Below are 18,073 nucleotides of genomic sequence, written 5' to 3'. Positions count from 1 at the left end.
CCAGGGATCATCCGTGTGAATCTCTGCTGGACACGCTCCAGGGCTAGTATGTCCTTCCTGAGGTGTGGGGCTGAAAATTGGACACTATTCTAAATGGGGCCTAACTAGAGCTTTATAAAGCCTCAGAAGCACATCGCTGCTTTTATATTCCAACCCTCATGAGATAAACGACAACATTACATTCGCTTTCTTAATTACGGACTCTACCTGCAAGTTAACCTTTAGAGAATCCTGGACCAACACTCCCAGATCCCTTTGCACTTCTGATTTGCGAATTTTCTCACCGTTTAGAAAATAGTCCATGCCTGTATTCTTTTTTCCAAAGTGCAAAACCTCACATTTACTCACATTGAATTTCATCAGCCATTTCCTGGAGCCCTGTCCTAAACTGTCAAAATCTTTCTGCAGCTTCCCCACCTCCTCAGTACTACCTGCCTGTCCACCTATCTTTGTATCATCGGTAAGCTTCGCCAGAATGCCCCCAGTCCCTTCATCCATATCATTAATAATATAAGGTGAACCGCTGTGGCCCCAACACTGAACCCTGCGGGACACAACTCGTCACCGGTTGCCATTCCGAAAAAGAGCCTTTTATCCCAACTCTCTGCCTTCTGTCAGACAGCCAATCCTTAGTCCAAGCCAGTAGCTCACCTCGAACACCATGGACCCTCACCTTGCTCAGCAGCCTCCCGTGAGGCACAGTATCAAAGGCCTTTTGGAAGTCTAGATAGATAACATCTACTGGGTTTCCCTGGTCTAACATACTTGTTACCTCTTCAAAGAATTCTAACAGGTTTGTCAGGCATGACCTCCCCTTACTAAAACCATGCTGACTAGTTTTAATCTGACCCTGCACTTCAGGAGTTTAGAAATCTCATCCTTGACAATGGATTCTAGAATTTTACCAACTACCGAGGTTAGGCTAATCAGCCTATAATTTTCCATCTTTTGCCTTGATCCTTTCTTAAACAAGGGAGTTACAACAGCAATTTTCCAATCATCTGGGACTTTCCCTGACTCCAGCAATTTTTGAAAGATCACGACCAAAGCCTCCGTTATTTCGTCAGCCACCTCCCTCAGAACTCTAGCATATGTTTCGATATGTTGTGAATCCTTGGAATCCTTTACACCTTTGCTTCCCCCCCACCACCGCCCCCTAGCATTGCCTAGCCCAGCCTAATCTAACCCTGCTGGACCCATCAAGACCCCTATCTCCCATCCCAACCTGATCCTGCTGCACTCTGCGTATCCTGCCCAAATCTGGCCTGACCCAAAAAACTCTCCACCCTCCAGGCAACCCATACTAAGTACTCATGTTGTTAACTGGCACCCTAATCCTATCACCAGCCTGGCACGCAACCTCCCTATCTACTCACCTGGCAGAGCCACTTCCTTTACACATGCACCTTTCCTCAGCTTGCCACTTGTCATTTGAGTCAGATACTGGGCTCCAACATCTCAGATAAACTCCATGACCACAGGCCTCATATACTTCATGCCCATGGACATTGGCATCTGACATGTGCCAGACACAAAGAATCCTCAATGCACCTCTCTAATCCACTTATAAGGCACTTCCTCACTCGCTTTTCACCGGCAATGTTCATAGTAATGATGCAGCAGGTGCCCTGTGCGCTCAGGTACATGGCTTCAGCTCATAGACTGGACCAGGCAGCATCTCTGGCTCTTTGCTCATGGTCATAGCATTCACTCACTCTGAGCCTACCTGAATGTTCAGAGAATCCCTGATTTGTGTTACCCCGCCTTAACTTTGTATCTTTTCTCCCCGAGCCAGAGATACCAAGCTCACATTACTTTTATCTTGCCATGCTGTTTATCATGGGAAGCTTGCCATGGTGGTCAGCAGTCCTCAGTCAGGTCGGGGGGATAGCCTTCAGCTGGGGGGCCCACACGGTAAGCCAAGGGCAGCCTCCGGTACCAGTCCAGGAGCTTGGAGTTGATCGGAGAGAGTCAGGATGCTTTCCTCAAAAGGTGTGAGGCATTGAGCCCACCACCCATTTTCACTCTTTGCTTTGTTGTGGGCTTTTTTCCCTCTTGGACATCATGTGTGTCTGTGTGTGTGTGTGTGTGTGTGTGTGTGTGTGTGTAGGAGCTGTCCTTTGAGAGAGAATAGGGAAGGTATTGCAGACAACTAGTGAAAGAATAGAGAGTGAGACTTGTTGGGATGCAATACAGTAATAGTACAGTGATTTTGACATTTCAGAGAGAAAATGGTGGGGTATGGTAAGATGCACCTCATGGTGAGAATCCATCCAAAATCTTGACGTAACTCACACTTTACGAATAAAATGTAAGATTCACCCCATCAACCTGGTTTGTGAATTGAGTGTACACATCTAGCTTGGTTGACACGGCCCACCAACGCCTAATTTATTTTTTGCACTTCTGTCTACATCTTACTGTCTTTCCAAGCACAACAACAGGGATCACCTTGTGCTCACCTTTTACCCCACTCAGCTCCATAATCACCCGGTCATGTTCCACCATTTCCACCAGTTACAGTATGATGCAACCACCAAACCCATGTTCCCCAGCTCTCCTTCTCAGAGTTTTATTGTGACTGCTTCCTTCATGGCATCTTAGGTCACTTCTAAGACATCCCTACTCATTCCTCCCTTTGCTATAGCATCTTCCATGAAATTGTAAGTGGAATTTCTGCCCTTGCGTCCTTGCCCGTCTAACTTTCCAAGATCTCAAACACTCCTTTTAAGTGAAACAGCAATTTACTTGCACTTCCTTCAGTTTAGAACACTGCATTCACCGATCACTGTTGGGAGCACACTGTAATTTTCTAGGACTCTACTTGAAATTTTCTCAGGGCTATTTCTTGATTTTTGGGAGTTGCTTTTTTCATTCTCATGCAGTCACAACGGCCCAATATCTTCAGTACTTCTGTGAGGTAAAGGCACTTTGCACTCGCAAGCATAATTGCAAGAATTTATTAATATTCTCAAAAATAATCACCTCTCCCTAAAGTACATGATCTTTCAACATACATTTCTATTTATCTTTGTGTCCAACTTACCAACATAATTTTGGTCCCATCATCTGGGTAATTTATGTAAATTGTGAAAGGTTGAAACTCTAGCACTGATGTCTGTTGGGTACCTCTATTACATCTTGCCCCCAGAACAAGACCTATTTATTCCGAGCCTGTTTTCTGCGAGCTAGCTAATCCTTTAACAATGACAAAGCCTATTTTCTGCAATACTCTTTGATGTGGTGCTTTATCAAATGCTTTTGGAAATTTAAGTACAGTAACTCCACTGGTTCCCATTTTCATTTTTCACCTCTGCACTGCTAAAACCTAGTTTCCTGATCTTAGGCCATCCTTCTCTCTTGCCTTTGTACCATCATTAATTAAGAGTAATCCCGCTACCTCTTCTAATTTATTTCCACAGATGCTGCCGGTCCTACTAAGTTTTTGCAGCGTTTTAATTCTTATCACTGTTTCTTGTTTACTCGGTTATTCCACGGGATGCTGCAGTAGTGTTCTGTCAAAGCTTGCAAATCTACACTGACATGAATATGACGCAGTTTACCTTATGGAAATTTACTTCTGTTAATCAGTCTTATGATATGTAACTTTTTTCTTCTGAAGCTAAAACTTCCAGTTGGTGACTATTTAGTCAGTTAACTATTTGAAATTGTATTTTCACGTTGAGAACTTTCAAAAACCCTCTGTTCTACACTATGGCCTAGAAATGGGACAAGAATTGGAACAAGAAACATCTGGGGCACACCCATTGTCAGGCCTCATGCTTCATTCACTTGAGACCTGGTGAGCTTCAGTTGTTTTCTGGAGACGATCCAGGCAGCCCACTTGGGAAGAGGATTTCAATTTTAAGCCACCGTTTTTCAGTTAGATTCTGGAAGATGGGAGGAAGCAAACTGGAGATAAAGTAATAATTGGGAAAGAGGGAAGAAGTAGCCGGGAGAGAATGTCGCAAACAGGAGACAGCAAGTGGGAGGAAAGGAGAAGTGACAGAAGGATGATTTATAATGTTCATAAGTGGGTCAGTGTCAGATTTTGTCACTGCAAAGCATCTGCTAGGAACAATGCTGCTGCTCATAGCTCTGTATTTGGATATGTATTTGTAAAAATTATGCTTCTTTTGGTGATTTTCCCCAGTGTTTTTTTTTCTGAACAATGGTTTGGTGCACATAGATTATGTTGACATGATTCCAACCGGTAGTTTAAAAATCAGAAAAAGCATTTGTTGTTCGTGGGAATCAAATCATTTTCCATTGCTTTGAGTCAATTAAGTAATAACAAGAGACATAAGTTTCCAACACTTGTATCATTTTGAAGGTGGCTTGTTGTGCCTCAGAGTTAGTGTCCCTACACCCGGACTAAGGTGCGCAGGTTCAAGTCCCAAGTGCTCCAAAGATGTGTAATAAAATCTCTGAACAGGTTGATTAGAAAAATTATAAGTGGTTGGAGTAGTTATTATTACACAATGGGAATGTACTGCCACAAAGTGACTAATGAAGTAGCATCAGTAACTGAGTTTAATTCTTGAAAAAAAAATTTAAACCATACATCAAAAGTAGGAGTTAAATAGTTTAGCTGTGATGTGCCGCCAACACCATTAAAGGAAGTTGCAAGCTGGGGGAGATGATGGCCTAGTGGTATTATCACTGGACTGTAAATCCAGAAACCCAGGTAATGTTCAAATTCAAGTTTGAATCACGCATTGGCAAATGGTGGTATTTGAATTCAATAAAATCTAGAATTAAGATTCTGATGAGACTATGAATCAATTGCAAATTGTCAGGAAAAACCCATCTGGTTCACTGATGTCCTGCAGGGAAGAAAATGGCCATTCTTACCTTGTCTGGCTGCATGTGACTCCAGAGCCACAGCAATGGGCATTTAGGGGCAATAATGCTGACCAATAATGATGCCCTCACACTGTGAATGTATATAAAACAAGGTTAGACCAAAGGATGATAAAATGTGAGGCTGGATGAACACAGCAGGCCAAGCAGCATCTCAGGAGCACAAAAGCTGACGTTTCGGGCCTAGACCCTTCATCAGAGAGGGGGATGGGGGGAGGGAACTGGAATAAATAGGGAGAGAGGGGGAGGCGGACCGAAGATGGAGAGTAAAGAAGATAGGTGGAGAGGGTGTAGGTGGGGAGGTAGGGAGGGGATAGGTCAGTCCAGGGAAGACGGACAGGTCAAGGAGGTGGGATGAGGTTAGTAGGTAGCTGGGGGTGCGGCTTGGGGTGGGAGGAAGGGATGGGTGAGAGGAAGAACCGGTTAGGGAGGCAGAGACAGGTTGGACTGGTTTTGGGATGCAGTGGGTGGGGGGGAAGAGCTGGGCTGGTTGTGTGGTGCAGTGGGGGGAGGGGATGAACTGGGCTGGTTTAGGGATGCAGTGGGGGAAGGGGAGATTTTGAAACTGGTGAAGTCCACATTGATACCATATGGCTGCAGGGTTCCCAGGCGGAATATGAGTTGCTGTTCCTGCAACCTTCGGGTGGCATCATTGTGGCAGTGCAGGAGGCCCATGATGGACATGTCATCAAGAGAATGGGAGGGGGAGTGGAAATGGTTTGCGACTGGGAGGTGCAGTTGTTTGTTGCGAACTGAGCGGAGGTGTTCTGCAAAGCGGTCCCCAAGCCTCCGCTTGGTTTCCCCAATGTAGAGAAAGCCGCACCGGGTACAGTGGATGCAGTATACCACATTGGCAGATGTGCAGGTGAACCTCTGCTTAATGTGGAATGTCATCTTGGGGCCTGGGATAGGGGTGAGGGAGGAGGTGTGGGGACAAGTGTAGCATTTCCTGCGGTTGCAGGGGTAGGTGCCGGGTGTGGTGGGGTTGGAGGGCAGTGTGGAGCGAACAAGGGAGTCACGGAGAGAGTGGTCTCTCCGGAAAGCAGACAGGGGTGGGGATGGAAAAATGTCTTGGGTGGTGGGGTCGGATTGTAAATGGCGGAAGTGTCGGAGGATAATGCGTTGTATCCGGAGGTTGGTAGGGTGGTGTGTGAGAACGAGGGGGATCCTCTTGGGGCGGTTGTGGCACCACAACCGCCCCAAGAGGATCCCCCTCGTTCTCACACACCACCCTACCAACCTCCGGATACAACGCATTATCCTCCGACACTTCCGCCATTTACAATCCGACCCCACCACCCAAGACATTTTTCCATCCCCACCCCTGTCTGCTTTCCGGAGAGACCACTCTCTCCGTGACTCCCTTGTTCGCTCCACACTGCCCTCCAACCCCACCACACCCGGCACCTACCCCTGCAACCGCAGGAAATGCTACACTTGTCCCCACACCTCCTCCCTCACCCCCATCCCAGGCCCCAAGATGACATTCCACATTAAGCAGAGGTTCACCTGCACATCTGCCAATGTGGTATACTGCATCCACTGTACCCGGTGCGGCTTTCTCTACATTGGGGAAACCAAGCGGAGGCTTGGGGACCGCTTTGCAGAACACCTCCGCTCAGTTCGCAACAAACAACTGCACCTCCCAGTCGCAAACCATTTCCACTCCCCCTCCCATTCTCTTGATGACATGTCCATCATGGGCCTCCTGCACTGCCACAATGATGCCACCCGAAGGTTGCAGGAACAGCAACTCATATTCCGCCTGGGAACCCTGCAGCCATATGGTATCAATGTGGACTTCACCAGTTTCAAAATCTCCTCTTCCCCCACTGCATCCCTAAACCAGCCCAGTTCATCCCCTCCCCCCACTGCACCACACAACCAGCCCAGCTCTTCCCCCCCACCCACTGCATCCCAAAACCAGTCCAACCTGTCTCTGCCTCCCTAACCGGTTCTTCCTCTCACCCATCCCTTCCTCCCACCCCAAGCCGCACCCCCAGCTACCTACTAACCTCATCCCACCTCCTTGACCTGTCCGTCTTCCCTGGACTGACCTATCCCCTCCCTACCTCCCCACCTACACCCTCTCCACCTATCTTCTTTACTCTCCATCTTCGGTCCGCCTCCCCCTCTCTCCCTATTTATTCCAGTTCCCTCCCCCCATCCCCCTCTCTGATGAAGGGTCTAGGCCCGAAACGTCAGCTTTTGTGCTCCTGAGATGCTGCTTGGCCTGCTGTGTTCATCCAGCCTCACATTTTATTATCTTGGAATCTCCAGCATCTGCAGTTCCCATTATCTCTTAGACCAAAGGATGGTTGCTGGAATGGAATCCCTGATTTCAAGTCGTACAGCCCTACGCCATTGACTCTTGCTGTGTCAGAAAAAAGATAAATTCACAATCTGTTGCTAATTTCAAGAGCAGTTTGAAGAATACAAAGATGTATTCAAATAATTGAATAAAAATACAGAAACTATTCATGGATATGCCTGAAAATAAAGGAAGTGAAAAAGTGATATCATTGCCTACCCCTAGAGCAGGTGGGCTTTGAAACTGGGCCTTCTGGTTCAGGGGGAAACATTACCACAGCACCATTGGGGACCTCAAGGAAACAAGAAAGAGAAAAAAAATTAATTGGAAGCCTGATTAGATTGCAGTTTAAAAGAGTTATAACTTTATAATCACCATGACCATTTAATCTGACTTTTGGACCGATCTCAGCCTGCAGATGCTGAAAAATTAAAGAAAATTACTGCACAGAATAGTTTCCTTTTAAAGAAAAATGAAACAAAAAGTACAAAAAAAGTTAAAAACCTGATAAATTTTCATCTGCAAAGGCTGTAATTTCACACAGTTTTCACATTAAAATAGCAATTTATGCTTCCGGAAAAGTATCCTGGCGCAGAACCACTGTGATGTTCTTCAAACCATTGCTATGACACTGAAGGCAGATTATTAGAATCTCTGCAGAAATGGTATAAATAGCTATTTAGTTGGATGCCTGTCAATCTTACTGCAGGAGATGGGGTGAACTCCCAAAGAAGTTCAGGTTTTCTTTATCCAACTAGTTTACTCTTCCAAAATACTAACCAGTTCCCTTCGTGTGATCTTGGAATTTATAATTTGCCATCTTTTCTTAAGAGGAATGCATCCAACTCTTTGTCAGAACCATGGAATTCCATTCCAGCAACACCATTGGCAACTTGTTCCTCAATTCTCTCACAAAACGGATTTTCTAAAAATCTATTTTCCTTTAACACATTTACTTTAAGCCCTGTCTCTTGGCCCACAATTCTTGAGTCTAATTCTTGAATGTTTCCAGTTACAAATTCTACACACCCTTAAAAATTGCCATCAAGTTTCATCATTATCCACTGTTTCACCCGAGGGAATAGCCCCCACGTGTTAATTTGAATGATTGGGATATTATGGAGCCGACTGGGTGGATTTCTGATGTATGCTGTCATGTGTATGAAGCTCAGCACAGGATGTGATGAAAATGAAAATGTATCCAATAAGGTAACAGCTAGTGAAAATTAAGAAAGTAGAAACTTTTTAAATCATTGAAGAAAAGTTAAGAATTGATTCCTTTAAGTTCTTTTGAAAACAACCTTATATAATATTTCTGGTTATGTTTTTTTTAGTATATACTGCCTCATTGTACAGATACATGAAACTAACATTCCTGCTTGACTAAAAACAAAAAATGCTCGAAATGCGCAGCAGGTCTAACAGTGTTCGTGAGAGAGAATCGAGAACAACAGGTCGACAGGTCAAGGACCTTTCTTCAGAATTATTTCTGAATATTTTGAGCATTTTCTGTTTTCATTTTAAATTTTCAGCATTGGAAATATTTTTGCTTTTATTATAAGCTTTTGCTTGATTTTTCTTGTCTAGAACTGTAATATCATGAATAACTGAGAAGAGGTGAAAAATATTGTAACTGGATGATGCAGCTGTGTAAAACTTACGTTAGGCCACACATGGAATATTGTGTGCAGTTGTGGTTGCCTCAATATAGGAAGGATGTGGAAAATTTGCAGAGAGTGCAACAGAGGTTTACTAGGAATTTCCCTGGATTGCAGTGTATTAGCTATAAGGAGAGGTTGAACAAACTTTGATTGTTTTTGCCAGATCATCAGAGGCTGAGGGCTGAGGTTAGAAGTATATAAAATAATGAGAGGCGTGGGTTGGGTGAATAGTCAGAGCCTTTTTCCCAGACTGAAAATGTCAGTGTCAAATACTAGGGACAGAAGTTTAATGTGAAAGGGGTAAACTTTAAAGGAGATATGCAAGGCAGGTTTTTACATGGAGGATGGTAAGGCTGAGGTCTGACCTTATAGAGTTGATAAAATCATGAGTGGCATGGATAGGTGAATAGCTAAGGGCTTTTCCCTGGGGTGTGGGAGTCCAGAACTAGAGGGCACAGGTTTAAGGTAAGAGGGGAAAGATTTTTAAGGGACGAAAGGGCACTACTCCTAAGGGTTGTGCCAGAGGATGATGGTGGAGGCTGGTACAGTTAGAACATGTAAAAGTCATTTGGATGGGTATATGAATAGAAAGGGTCTAGAGGGATGTTGGCCAAATGCTGGCAAATGGAACTAGATTAATTTATGATATGTGGTCGGCATGGATGACTTGGACAGAAGGAGTTGTTTCCAGGCTGTATATCTCCAGAGTCGTAGAGAACTGGAATGAGCTGCTGGGGAGGTGATTGACGCAGATACGACAGCAACATTTAAGATGCATTTAGACAGGTGCGTGATCAGGCAGGCAATAAAGGGTACAGACCATGTGCAGTCAGATGGGATTATTCTTGAATGGTGTCACAGTTGGCACAAGCATGATGGGCTTGAAGGGTCTGTTCCTGTGCTGCACTGTTCTGTGTTTTGTGAAAGTTATGAACTGACATCCAATAACCATACTGTGGAGAAAAGAATTACAGTTCTTTCTCATGACATTGCTTGGAAAGTGTATATGTATTCTTAAAGACTATTTTTGTTCAAAATTTTGTTTATATGATAATCAAATATTTTAATTTGAACAGATTATCGGACCTGCGGTGTACCTACGATACGTACCGATTTGGCAGCACCTCGCTTTCGTCGTATCAGTGATACAATTAACTATGGTGATGAAGCAAATGCTTCTGCCTTGCTAAATCCTTCAGTGTTTTCCCAGAGAGAAGTTTATGAGAAGGATATGTTCATGGATAGGTCCAAGGAAGAGGTAAGTCATTGACAAAGATCTTTTAACTCTTTTTACCTGGTCCATATGAAGGAAGTTTTGAATAATTTTCAACATTGATCAGAAATTGAAAATATGACTTTATTTATATAAAACTCTGGATGCTGGAGATCTAAAACAAACAAAAACAGAAATTAATGGAGAAACCTAGCCGGTCTGGCAGTATCTGTTGTAGAATACTGAGTTAATATTTTGAGTCCTGTTGACTCTTCTTCGGTACAATATTCATATGTTATCCTATGTAATAGCAAGTATATTTAAAGTGAGCCGAGATAAAATCTGAATAGGATGTCTGCGAGTGAATAAATATCTTACATCATTAGAGTGAAGCTTCACTAAATGGAATGCATGTTAGGCATTTGGTACAGCATTTCAAGATAATGCTCTGGCCACTACATTTAATAAGGTCGGAAAGCAATTGGAATGTGCCGTTAACTTAGTCCATTCCTTTTGATGCAGCCAGTATGCAAACTTTGCACTGTTTATTCATTTAAACAATAATAGTGTACATCTGCACTATTTGTTCTGTTGGGTAACTATACGCCAGTAGCAGGAAGCATTATTCAAAGCCAAACTGCACCCCTTAAAGCGGATGCTCATTCAGACTGGAGCATGTGTTGGAAATGGTTACGGAGAATTTAAGCAAGAAGAATGCTGAATTATGTCACAACGTGACAGATTACAGCTTCAAGATGTTTCCTTGGAAGCCTGGATAGAGGAGGTGCTGAGTGAGAACAAGCTTATATATGTACTTTGGATCAGGAGGTCCTCTAGATAAATAAGTTTACTGGCCTCCAGTCTGAAAAACAACCCTCCATCACCAGCCTTGTAAGAGTTGATTGTGAACAGCCAGGTCAGGCTGTTGTTTGATTTGTCCTTTCTGTCTTCTTATAACCTTTTCTTCCTTGTTCTGTCCTTTTGGTCCCTCAATTCCTCAGCTGATAACGAAGGAGCTATTGGCAAGAGCTGTGTCCTTATGATGGTGAGGTTATGTGTGCCATGTAATGTACCATGATGAATCTTGATACATGTTCTGCAGATTACTCCAGCACTCCCCACTGTTGTCCAGGCAGAAGAAGCATTGCTTAGGTGCATCAGTTATCTCCTTTTCCCACATTGTGCAGCAGCATGCCTTCAGTTATGTGCATCTTTGTGGATTATGTACTGGTGTCATGAACCATGTGGTCATTGGATAGTCCTTGTTACCCATTAGCTGCCTTTTGGTGTGTCATACTGGCTCAGCTAGAGAAGGTATTGTGAACTTCTGTAGAATGAAGGCTATGGCAAATGATATGTTACTCTTAATTTCAAGAGAAATCGACATAAGGAAATCTCATTTCCAATACTATGTTTAATGATATTACATTTTCAATTAAAGTGTCTGCTGTGGTGTCTGTTTTTTTTGGCCTTGCACATGAGTGTAGCAACAGTTCATCAGGTTGATTCCTGGAATAAGAGAACTGATCTATAAGGAGAGATTGAGTGGGATGGGCTGACATTCTCTGGTTAACCATTAAAATTGTTAGAAGACTGAGGTTGTATTGGTCTAGGCCCGAAACGTCAGCTTTTGTGCTCCTGAGATGTTGCTTGGCCTGCTGTGTTCATCCAGCTCCACACTTTGTTATCCAGAAGACTGAGGTTGTTTGCCTTGCTCACTGAGATTGGAACAGAAGGTGTCGCTCTCTGAATGGTGGTCTGATTAGTCCCAGTCATTCTCCATTACAATGTCAATAAAAACTACTTTGCAGATATTGCTGATGATACGGACTTTTCCCATTTTTTGAAGTTTTATTGGCGAGAAAACTTCCTGTGATCCAAACATGGGGAGTCTTCCAAGAGCTCAGCTGAATTAAGCATAGGAAGCCAGCTGGTCCAGATGGAGTTCCAGCCAAGCTAATCCAAGCCTTAGGCTACATTACACAATATTTTTAAAACTTAATTTGCTGAGGGTGTAGTTCCATGTAAATGGAAGTAAATAGTTGTTTTCCCATGATCAATGCAGAAGGCAGCATTTCACCTTAATAAAGTGTGTGGCTATTAACTCTCCTTCGCTGTTTCCTGTGATAGAGGAATTCAGAATAAAAAGCACGAACTTTAAATTAACATTGAAATCAGGAAACAATTCTTATCGACAAAAATAATAAACAAGTTGGGAGCAGAAATTGACCATTTGGCCCCTTGAACCTGTTCCATTATCCAATCAGTTTATGGATGATCTATTTGCATTTTGAATTCCATATTTCCATCTTCCCCCAATAATTTTTATTCCCTGTATATTAAGAATCTATCTATCACTGCCGTAAAGCCATTCGTTGACTCCACCTCCACTGCTTTCTGAGAAAGAGAGTTCCAAAGTCAGACAACCCTCAGAGAGAAAAATTTCTTTTCCATCGTATAAGGGTGACACTTAATTTTTAAATAGTTCTAGAACATTCCTAAAAAGAAATGTCCTTTCTACATCCATCTTATCAAAACCGTTAAGGGTTTTATGTACTTCAGTAAGGGGAGGCGATGGCCCACTGGTGATATTGCTAGACTATTAATCCAGAGACCCAGGAGATGTTTGAAATGAATAAAAATCTGGAATTCAGAGTCTAATGATGACTAAAACCCACCTGGTTCACCAATGCCATTCCTACCTGGTTTGATCTACTTGTGACTCCAAACCCACAGCAATATGGTTGACTCTTAACTGCCCTTTGGTCAATTAGGGATGGACAGTACATGCTAGTTTAGCCAGCGATGTCCACGTCCCATGAATGAATAAGGAAAATCAAGGCACCCCTCATTCTTTGAACTCCAGTGGAAGCAAGCTTAGATTGTTGTCCAAACTTTCCTCATAGGATAATGCACTCATCCTAGGTATTAGTCTAGTAAGCCTCTACTGAATAGCTGCCAGTGTATTGGAGACCCAAACTGTACGCAGTAGTAGAGACATGGTCTCACAGTGCCCCATATGACTAAGCGTAATGTGTAACCCCCACACCATGGGCTCCTACTTTCTGTAGTAAGCTTGTCAATGGCAGGACTTCAAGGACATTATCTTCAGACTCCAATGCATGAGGTCTGATACTCCTTCAATGAACTTGATTTCCTTTTAATAAAACCATGCTGAATCTTCCTGGTTACTTTTGATTGAGTTCTGATACTCTGATTGAGTTTTTCTACGTGCTCTCCTGTAATTCCAACACCTTCTGTATGACAACATCAAGCTAACTGGACTGTGACTTCCATGGTGATTGTAATTTCATCAAGTTTCTCTCTCTGTCTTGATTTACAGCTATTACTAGAAATTTTTGTATCCTCTATAATGAACACAGAATCAAAGTATTTGTTCATTTCATTCGCCATCTCCTCATTTTCTACTATAAATCTTCATTAAAACGTGCAGCAGGCTGACACTCATTTTATATATTCTTTTCCTTTTTTAAACATCTTTGGAAAGTCTTGCAATCCATATGACTGTCTCCAGGTACAAAATATCCAGGTAGCTTGCCCTGTACCTAATGTGTTGCAATTTCTGCATCCTATCCTCATTAACTCCGAGCTAAAGTTCCTCTTGCTGCAAATACTTACAATGGACATGTTTGTCCTGGATTTTTTTTTCCTTTTTTATGCATTTTTTAATCTTACCAGTAGTGACAGTTCTATTTTAAACCTTCAAAATAGAATATACCTTAAGTATTTACCAGATAAGCAGCAAAAACTTATTTTCCCAAAATTACTTTATTTATGTTTGTTTAAAAAATTACAAAATATTTCAACTTGAATCTTACAGTATTTGCAATAATATCCAAAATGTCTTTGTCAGGTAAACAGCCTGAGGATGAAAACAGTTCACATTGGAAATTACAATAAGTGTATAAAATGTAACAGTTTCCTCTAAATGCCTCTGACGTGCCTCAAAAAGTAATATCTCATTCTCCTAGCTGACGGTCTCCAGGTCCTCCTTTCACTGTACAGACAAAGGCTGGTGAGAATCATAAAAACTCACGAAAAATCAATGTAGGGTAATTTCACATTTTTAAAATTGAGCTTGGCATTATTTTTCAATAACATTTGAAGTTTTTTTTTGGTATAAAGGTGTATTGATCCAAGGCAGGTAAATAGATCTGCAATTCAGATCAATCATAACCAGATGAATGTGGCACAAATTCTACAGCTGAATATCTCATAGACAGTTACAGCACACAAGGAGACCATTTGGCCCATCATGTCCATGCCAGGCAACAAATTCTGACTACATAAGTCCCATTTTCCAGCTCTTGGCCCATAGCCCTGGAGGCTGCAGCAAATATAAATGAATAGCTAGGCATAGTTTAAATGTTACAGGAGCTTGCCTCAACCTTGCATTTCAGCAGTCTTACTTCTGCTCTTGTGTTTAATTTATGCGAATTGATGCAAAATCTTTATAAATAGTCTCTTAGAAAACAGTGCATCTGTCAAATTTAATAAGTTGCTGCTCCATTCTACCAACTGTATACTATACTAAAGACTGTAGAACTGGATGAACAAGCTTGTAGAAACTTATAGTGATGTTTTATGTCAAATATCTGCTCTTGTATTGCTATAATTGAGCTTCAGTCAGGAAAAGTTAAAGCAGTTACTAGAATTTTTTATGCTGAGAGCAACTTCAGTGGATCTGCTGTTCATTTAGAATTTTGCCAAGCACATTCTATTTCACCCAGGGCAATATTTTAACCATTAGCTGTTGTAAGCTACTGATTTCTTCAATTGGTTGATTTCACAATTAAGGTCTCTAAATTATAGAGTGCCTTTCTATTTTGTTAAGTGAATGTCTTACCTAGTGCAAACACCAATTAGATTTTCTTCTCAATACATCATTACAGATTTTTCAATTTTTAATTATCAACAAAATGTCAGCTTATTTTGCAGAAAGTCAGTCTAAAAAATGGGTTTGAAATTGCATTGACATTTCCTATTTCCATTTATATTTCTTCAGATTAAGAGACTATTTTGTAAAGTTGGAGTGAACATGTCAAATGAAACGTTTGAAGAGGTTTGGAAACGTGCTGCCATGAGACATCCAAAAGGAGAAGTTAGTGTGGAGACTTTCCGGAATGTTCTGGATGAGATTCAGATAGCAAAAACTCTAACTTGTTGACCAATTGTAATATTTTTTCACAGAATTTCAAGCTTTTTTTAAATTAAATTCTTGGTATTTTGGAATTGTGCACGCAAGTCCGTAAATCAGAAGAGCTGTTTTAAAGTTGTCATCATTATATCTTTAAACTTGTGAGTGAAGTGTAATTTTTGTCATCAGTTTTTTTTTGGTCATCATATTTGTTGGACAAAAATAAAATATCCATCTTTCGAATGAATATGTAACATCTTAGTATTTGAAACATGACTTTCAGTGTACTATTTTTACTGTAGTTAGGCAACGTGAATGTAACAAATTTTATGCAGCTGGTTTAAGGATCATGCAAAAAATTAATGCTTTATATTCAATTTTGTTTCAAGTTTGAAAAATGATTATGGGAATTGTTTTAATATTTGAATAACATGTCTTTGTATCTAATGTCTGAGCTTTTATTAAAACAGATTGCATTTTGCAAAGTTTTTCAAAATTCAAAACATTTCAGCTGAGAATTCACTGCATGACTTTTCAATTCAAGCTCGTTCATTCATCAAATAAGTTTACGAATGTGCTGTTTCTTCATAACAATAAACACACAAAAACATTTTTTACATGTATTGTAATGATCATCGCCTTCGACTGTTGGAAGGTCTGTGAACATCCCTTGGATATTGAGTTAGTGATGGCTGATTGGGAAATGTTGACGGAAGTTCAACACTATTGTACTGAATACTAAATTGTCTGACGATATGTGTTTAGTAAGAACTAAGGACATTTTACAGAATCTCTAATCTGGCAAAAATAATGCAATAACTGTTAAACAATTAGCCTTTTAAACAGCATGCACGCTCTCGCTGGGACAGTGGCTCAAAGAATGAAGAATCATTATCTGGTCAGGGGCAGTGCAGTCCTTGAACTGCTCTGAGCTTGGAATTGTGACTTGTATAATTGGTAGATTTCAATGAAGATCTTAATGAAGACCAAATGTCTTCTCACGGTGTCACAAGTACGTGAATTGCTCCCAATACATCCTGGCTGGGTATGACCTCCTGTTGAAGCCCTTCTGCCCCTGCTCCTCCACCCACTCAGAGTGCTTATCCTGTCCCTCATGGCCTCTGCTCATTCTCCCAGTCAGGCCCTATTCATAGGAAAGCCTAATAATTCAGCCATATCTCAGCGTGCCAGCTTTTGTATATTTCTACATCCTGCAAATACACTCCTGACATTATCGCTGCATCTCAATCCCCATCAGGAAATCAAAATTTGCATCCCACCAACCAAGTCATATCACACAGCACAATAATCAATCTTTTGGGCTCCAAAAAATGTCTCATTCCCCTCAGCCCCCCATTGATTGTGGAGGAGAATGTCTCTTGTCATTGCTGTTAGACACCATTTTGCATAATTACTGCATTTCTTGCAGACCCTTTCCAAAATGGAGAAATTATTTAACATAGATGATTGGTCTTGAACAGAACCACTTGATTGAATCTTATGATTTTCTTTTGACTGTATATAGTGTCCTTGTAGCAGCCTTTCAATGCTGATTGCTGTCAAATCCTGCAATGCAAGTCCATATTTCCTAAGTGTACTGCAAGTGTATCAGTGTATTACCGTGATGACCATAAGGAATTAGCAAATGTTGGATGGCAAAGTCAGTGGACAATGGGTGCATGGGGGTGGTGACTGTGGATGGTACCCTGAGATGCTGTTGGGTACTGAGCTACAAGGAGCCCGATCACAGCCAGCAGAAAGCTCCAGCATCTGCAGTTCCCATTATCTCAGAAAGCTAACATCGCCAGGTATCCACACTGACTTCCATGTCGAGAATACATGACATCTGGTTTGTTTGATGTATTTGGTAAGATAGGAAACTGAATATTAATAAGGCGAGTTTTGGCATTAGTAGCGTTTGACAAGCAATATCCCCCTTAAATAGCAACTTGCTGCTTTCCAGTGAGTAACTCACTTTGCTAGTTAGCAAATGTAGAAAATTTGCAGTGAATTTCAATCAGTGAGATTGGGCCTTGCTGAATGTCTTGCCAGAATCTGCTACAAATCATACCATAGCCAGTCATTGCTCTGTCCAATATATTGTACTCCCTGGACTGTTCTGTAGAGTACATTTGTCTGACCCATCTGTTTTAAACTAGAGCTGAGGCATGAAATATTCCTTCCTATTACCAGGAAATAAATCATAAAGATACAAATTTTCCTTAAAATTAAACTGGATCTGGGTTTTGTGGTAAGATTAATGTTACCTGTAAAGAAATCTAACCATCATAACTAGCTCCTAGATTAAACAACATTTTTGAAAAATTGTGCATCATGAAGCAGAAATAGTCCTTCCTTAGACCTGAGCTTCCTAAAATGACAATAAGTTCACTCACTGGGAAATAGATCTGTTAATCAGGAAAATTGCAGTTGTTCCCAGCTGGAGGTTGGGAGGAGGAAGGAACATTTAATTAAGCCTTCACATATGGATATATTGCAAGGACCAGAACCACATGCTTTTTTCTTACCATTTGTGTTAAAGAAGTAACTCTGACAACTGAATCACTACTATAAAATTCAAATTGTTTTTGAGAAAAAAAATTGAAACCATGCTGTTTAAATAGTTTCTAGATTGAACAGTTCTTAATTGTTTCTATGACAAAGATGGTCAGCAGTGAGTTCTGAGAAGATTTGTAGCTCAGGTTGAGGTTCTGGATGTGAGTTTGCTCGCTGAGCTGGAAGGTTAGTTTTCAGATGTTTCGTCACCATTCTAGGTAACATCATCAGTGAGCCTCCGATGAAGCGCTGGTGTTATGTCCCGCTTTCTATTTATCTGGTTAGGTTTCCTTGGGTTGGTGATGTCATTT

General features: G+C 41.5%; 1 protein-coding gene across 2 annotated transcripts in view; it reads left to right on the top strand.

The window, feature by feature from the left end:
- efhb (EF-hand domain family, member B) overlaps positions 1 to 15,648 on the top strand; it is a 70,045-nt gene extending 54,397 nt beyond the window's left edge. For both annotated transcript variants that reach the window (XM_059641865.1, XM_059641868.1), the window contains 2 exons: positions 9,912 to 10,093; positions 15,075 to 15,648. In XM_059641865.1, coding sequence (XP_059497848.1) covers positions 9,912 to 10,093; positions 15,075 to 15,236 — 344 coding nt within the window. In that variant the 3' untranslated portion in view covers positions 15,237 to 15,648. The remainder of the gene's footprint in view (positions 1 to 9,911; positions 10,094 to 15,074) is intronic.
- Positions 15,649 to 18,073: the final 2,425 nt, after the last annotated feature.

This window comes from Stegostoma tigrinum, chromosome 2 (genome assembly GCF_030684315.1).
Source record: "Stegostoma tigrinum isolate sSteTig4 chromosome 2, sSteTig4.hap1, whole genome shotgun sequence".
NCBI lineage: Eukaryota > Metazoa > Chordata > Chondrichthyes > Orectolobiformes > Stegostomatidae > Stegostoma > Stegostoma tigrinum.
This window is presented reverse-complemented; position numbering and strand designations above follow the sequence as displayed.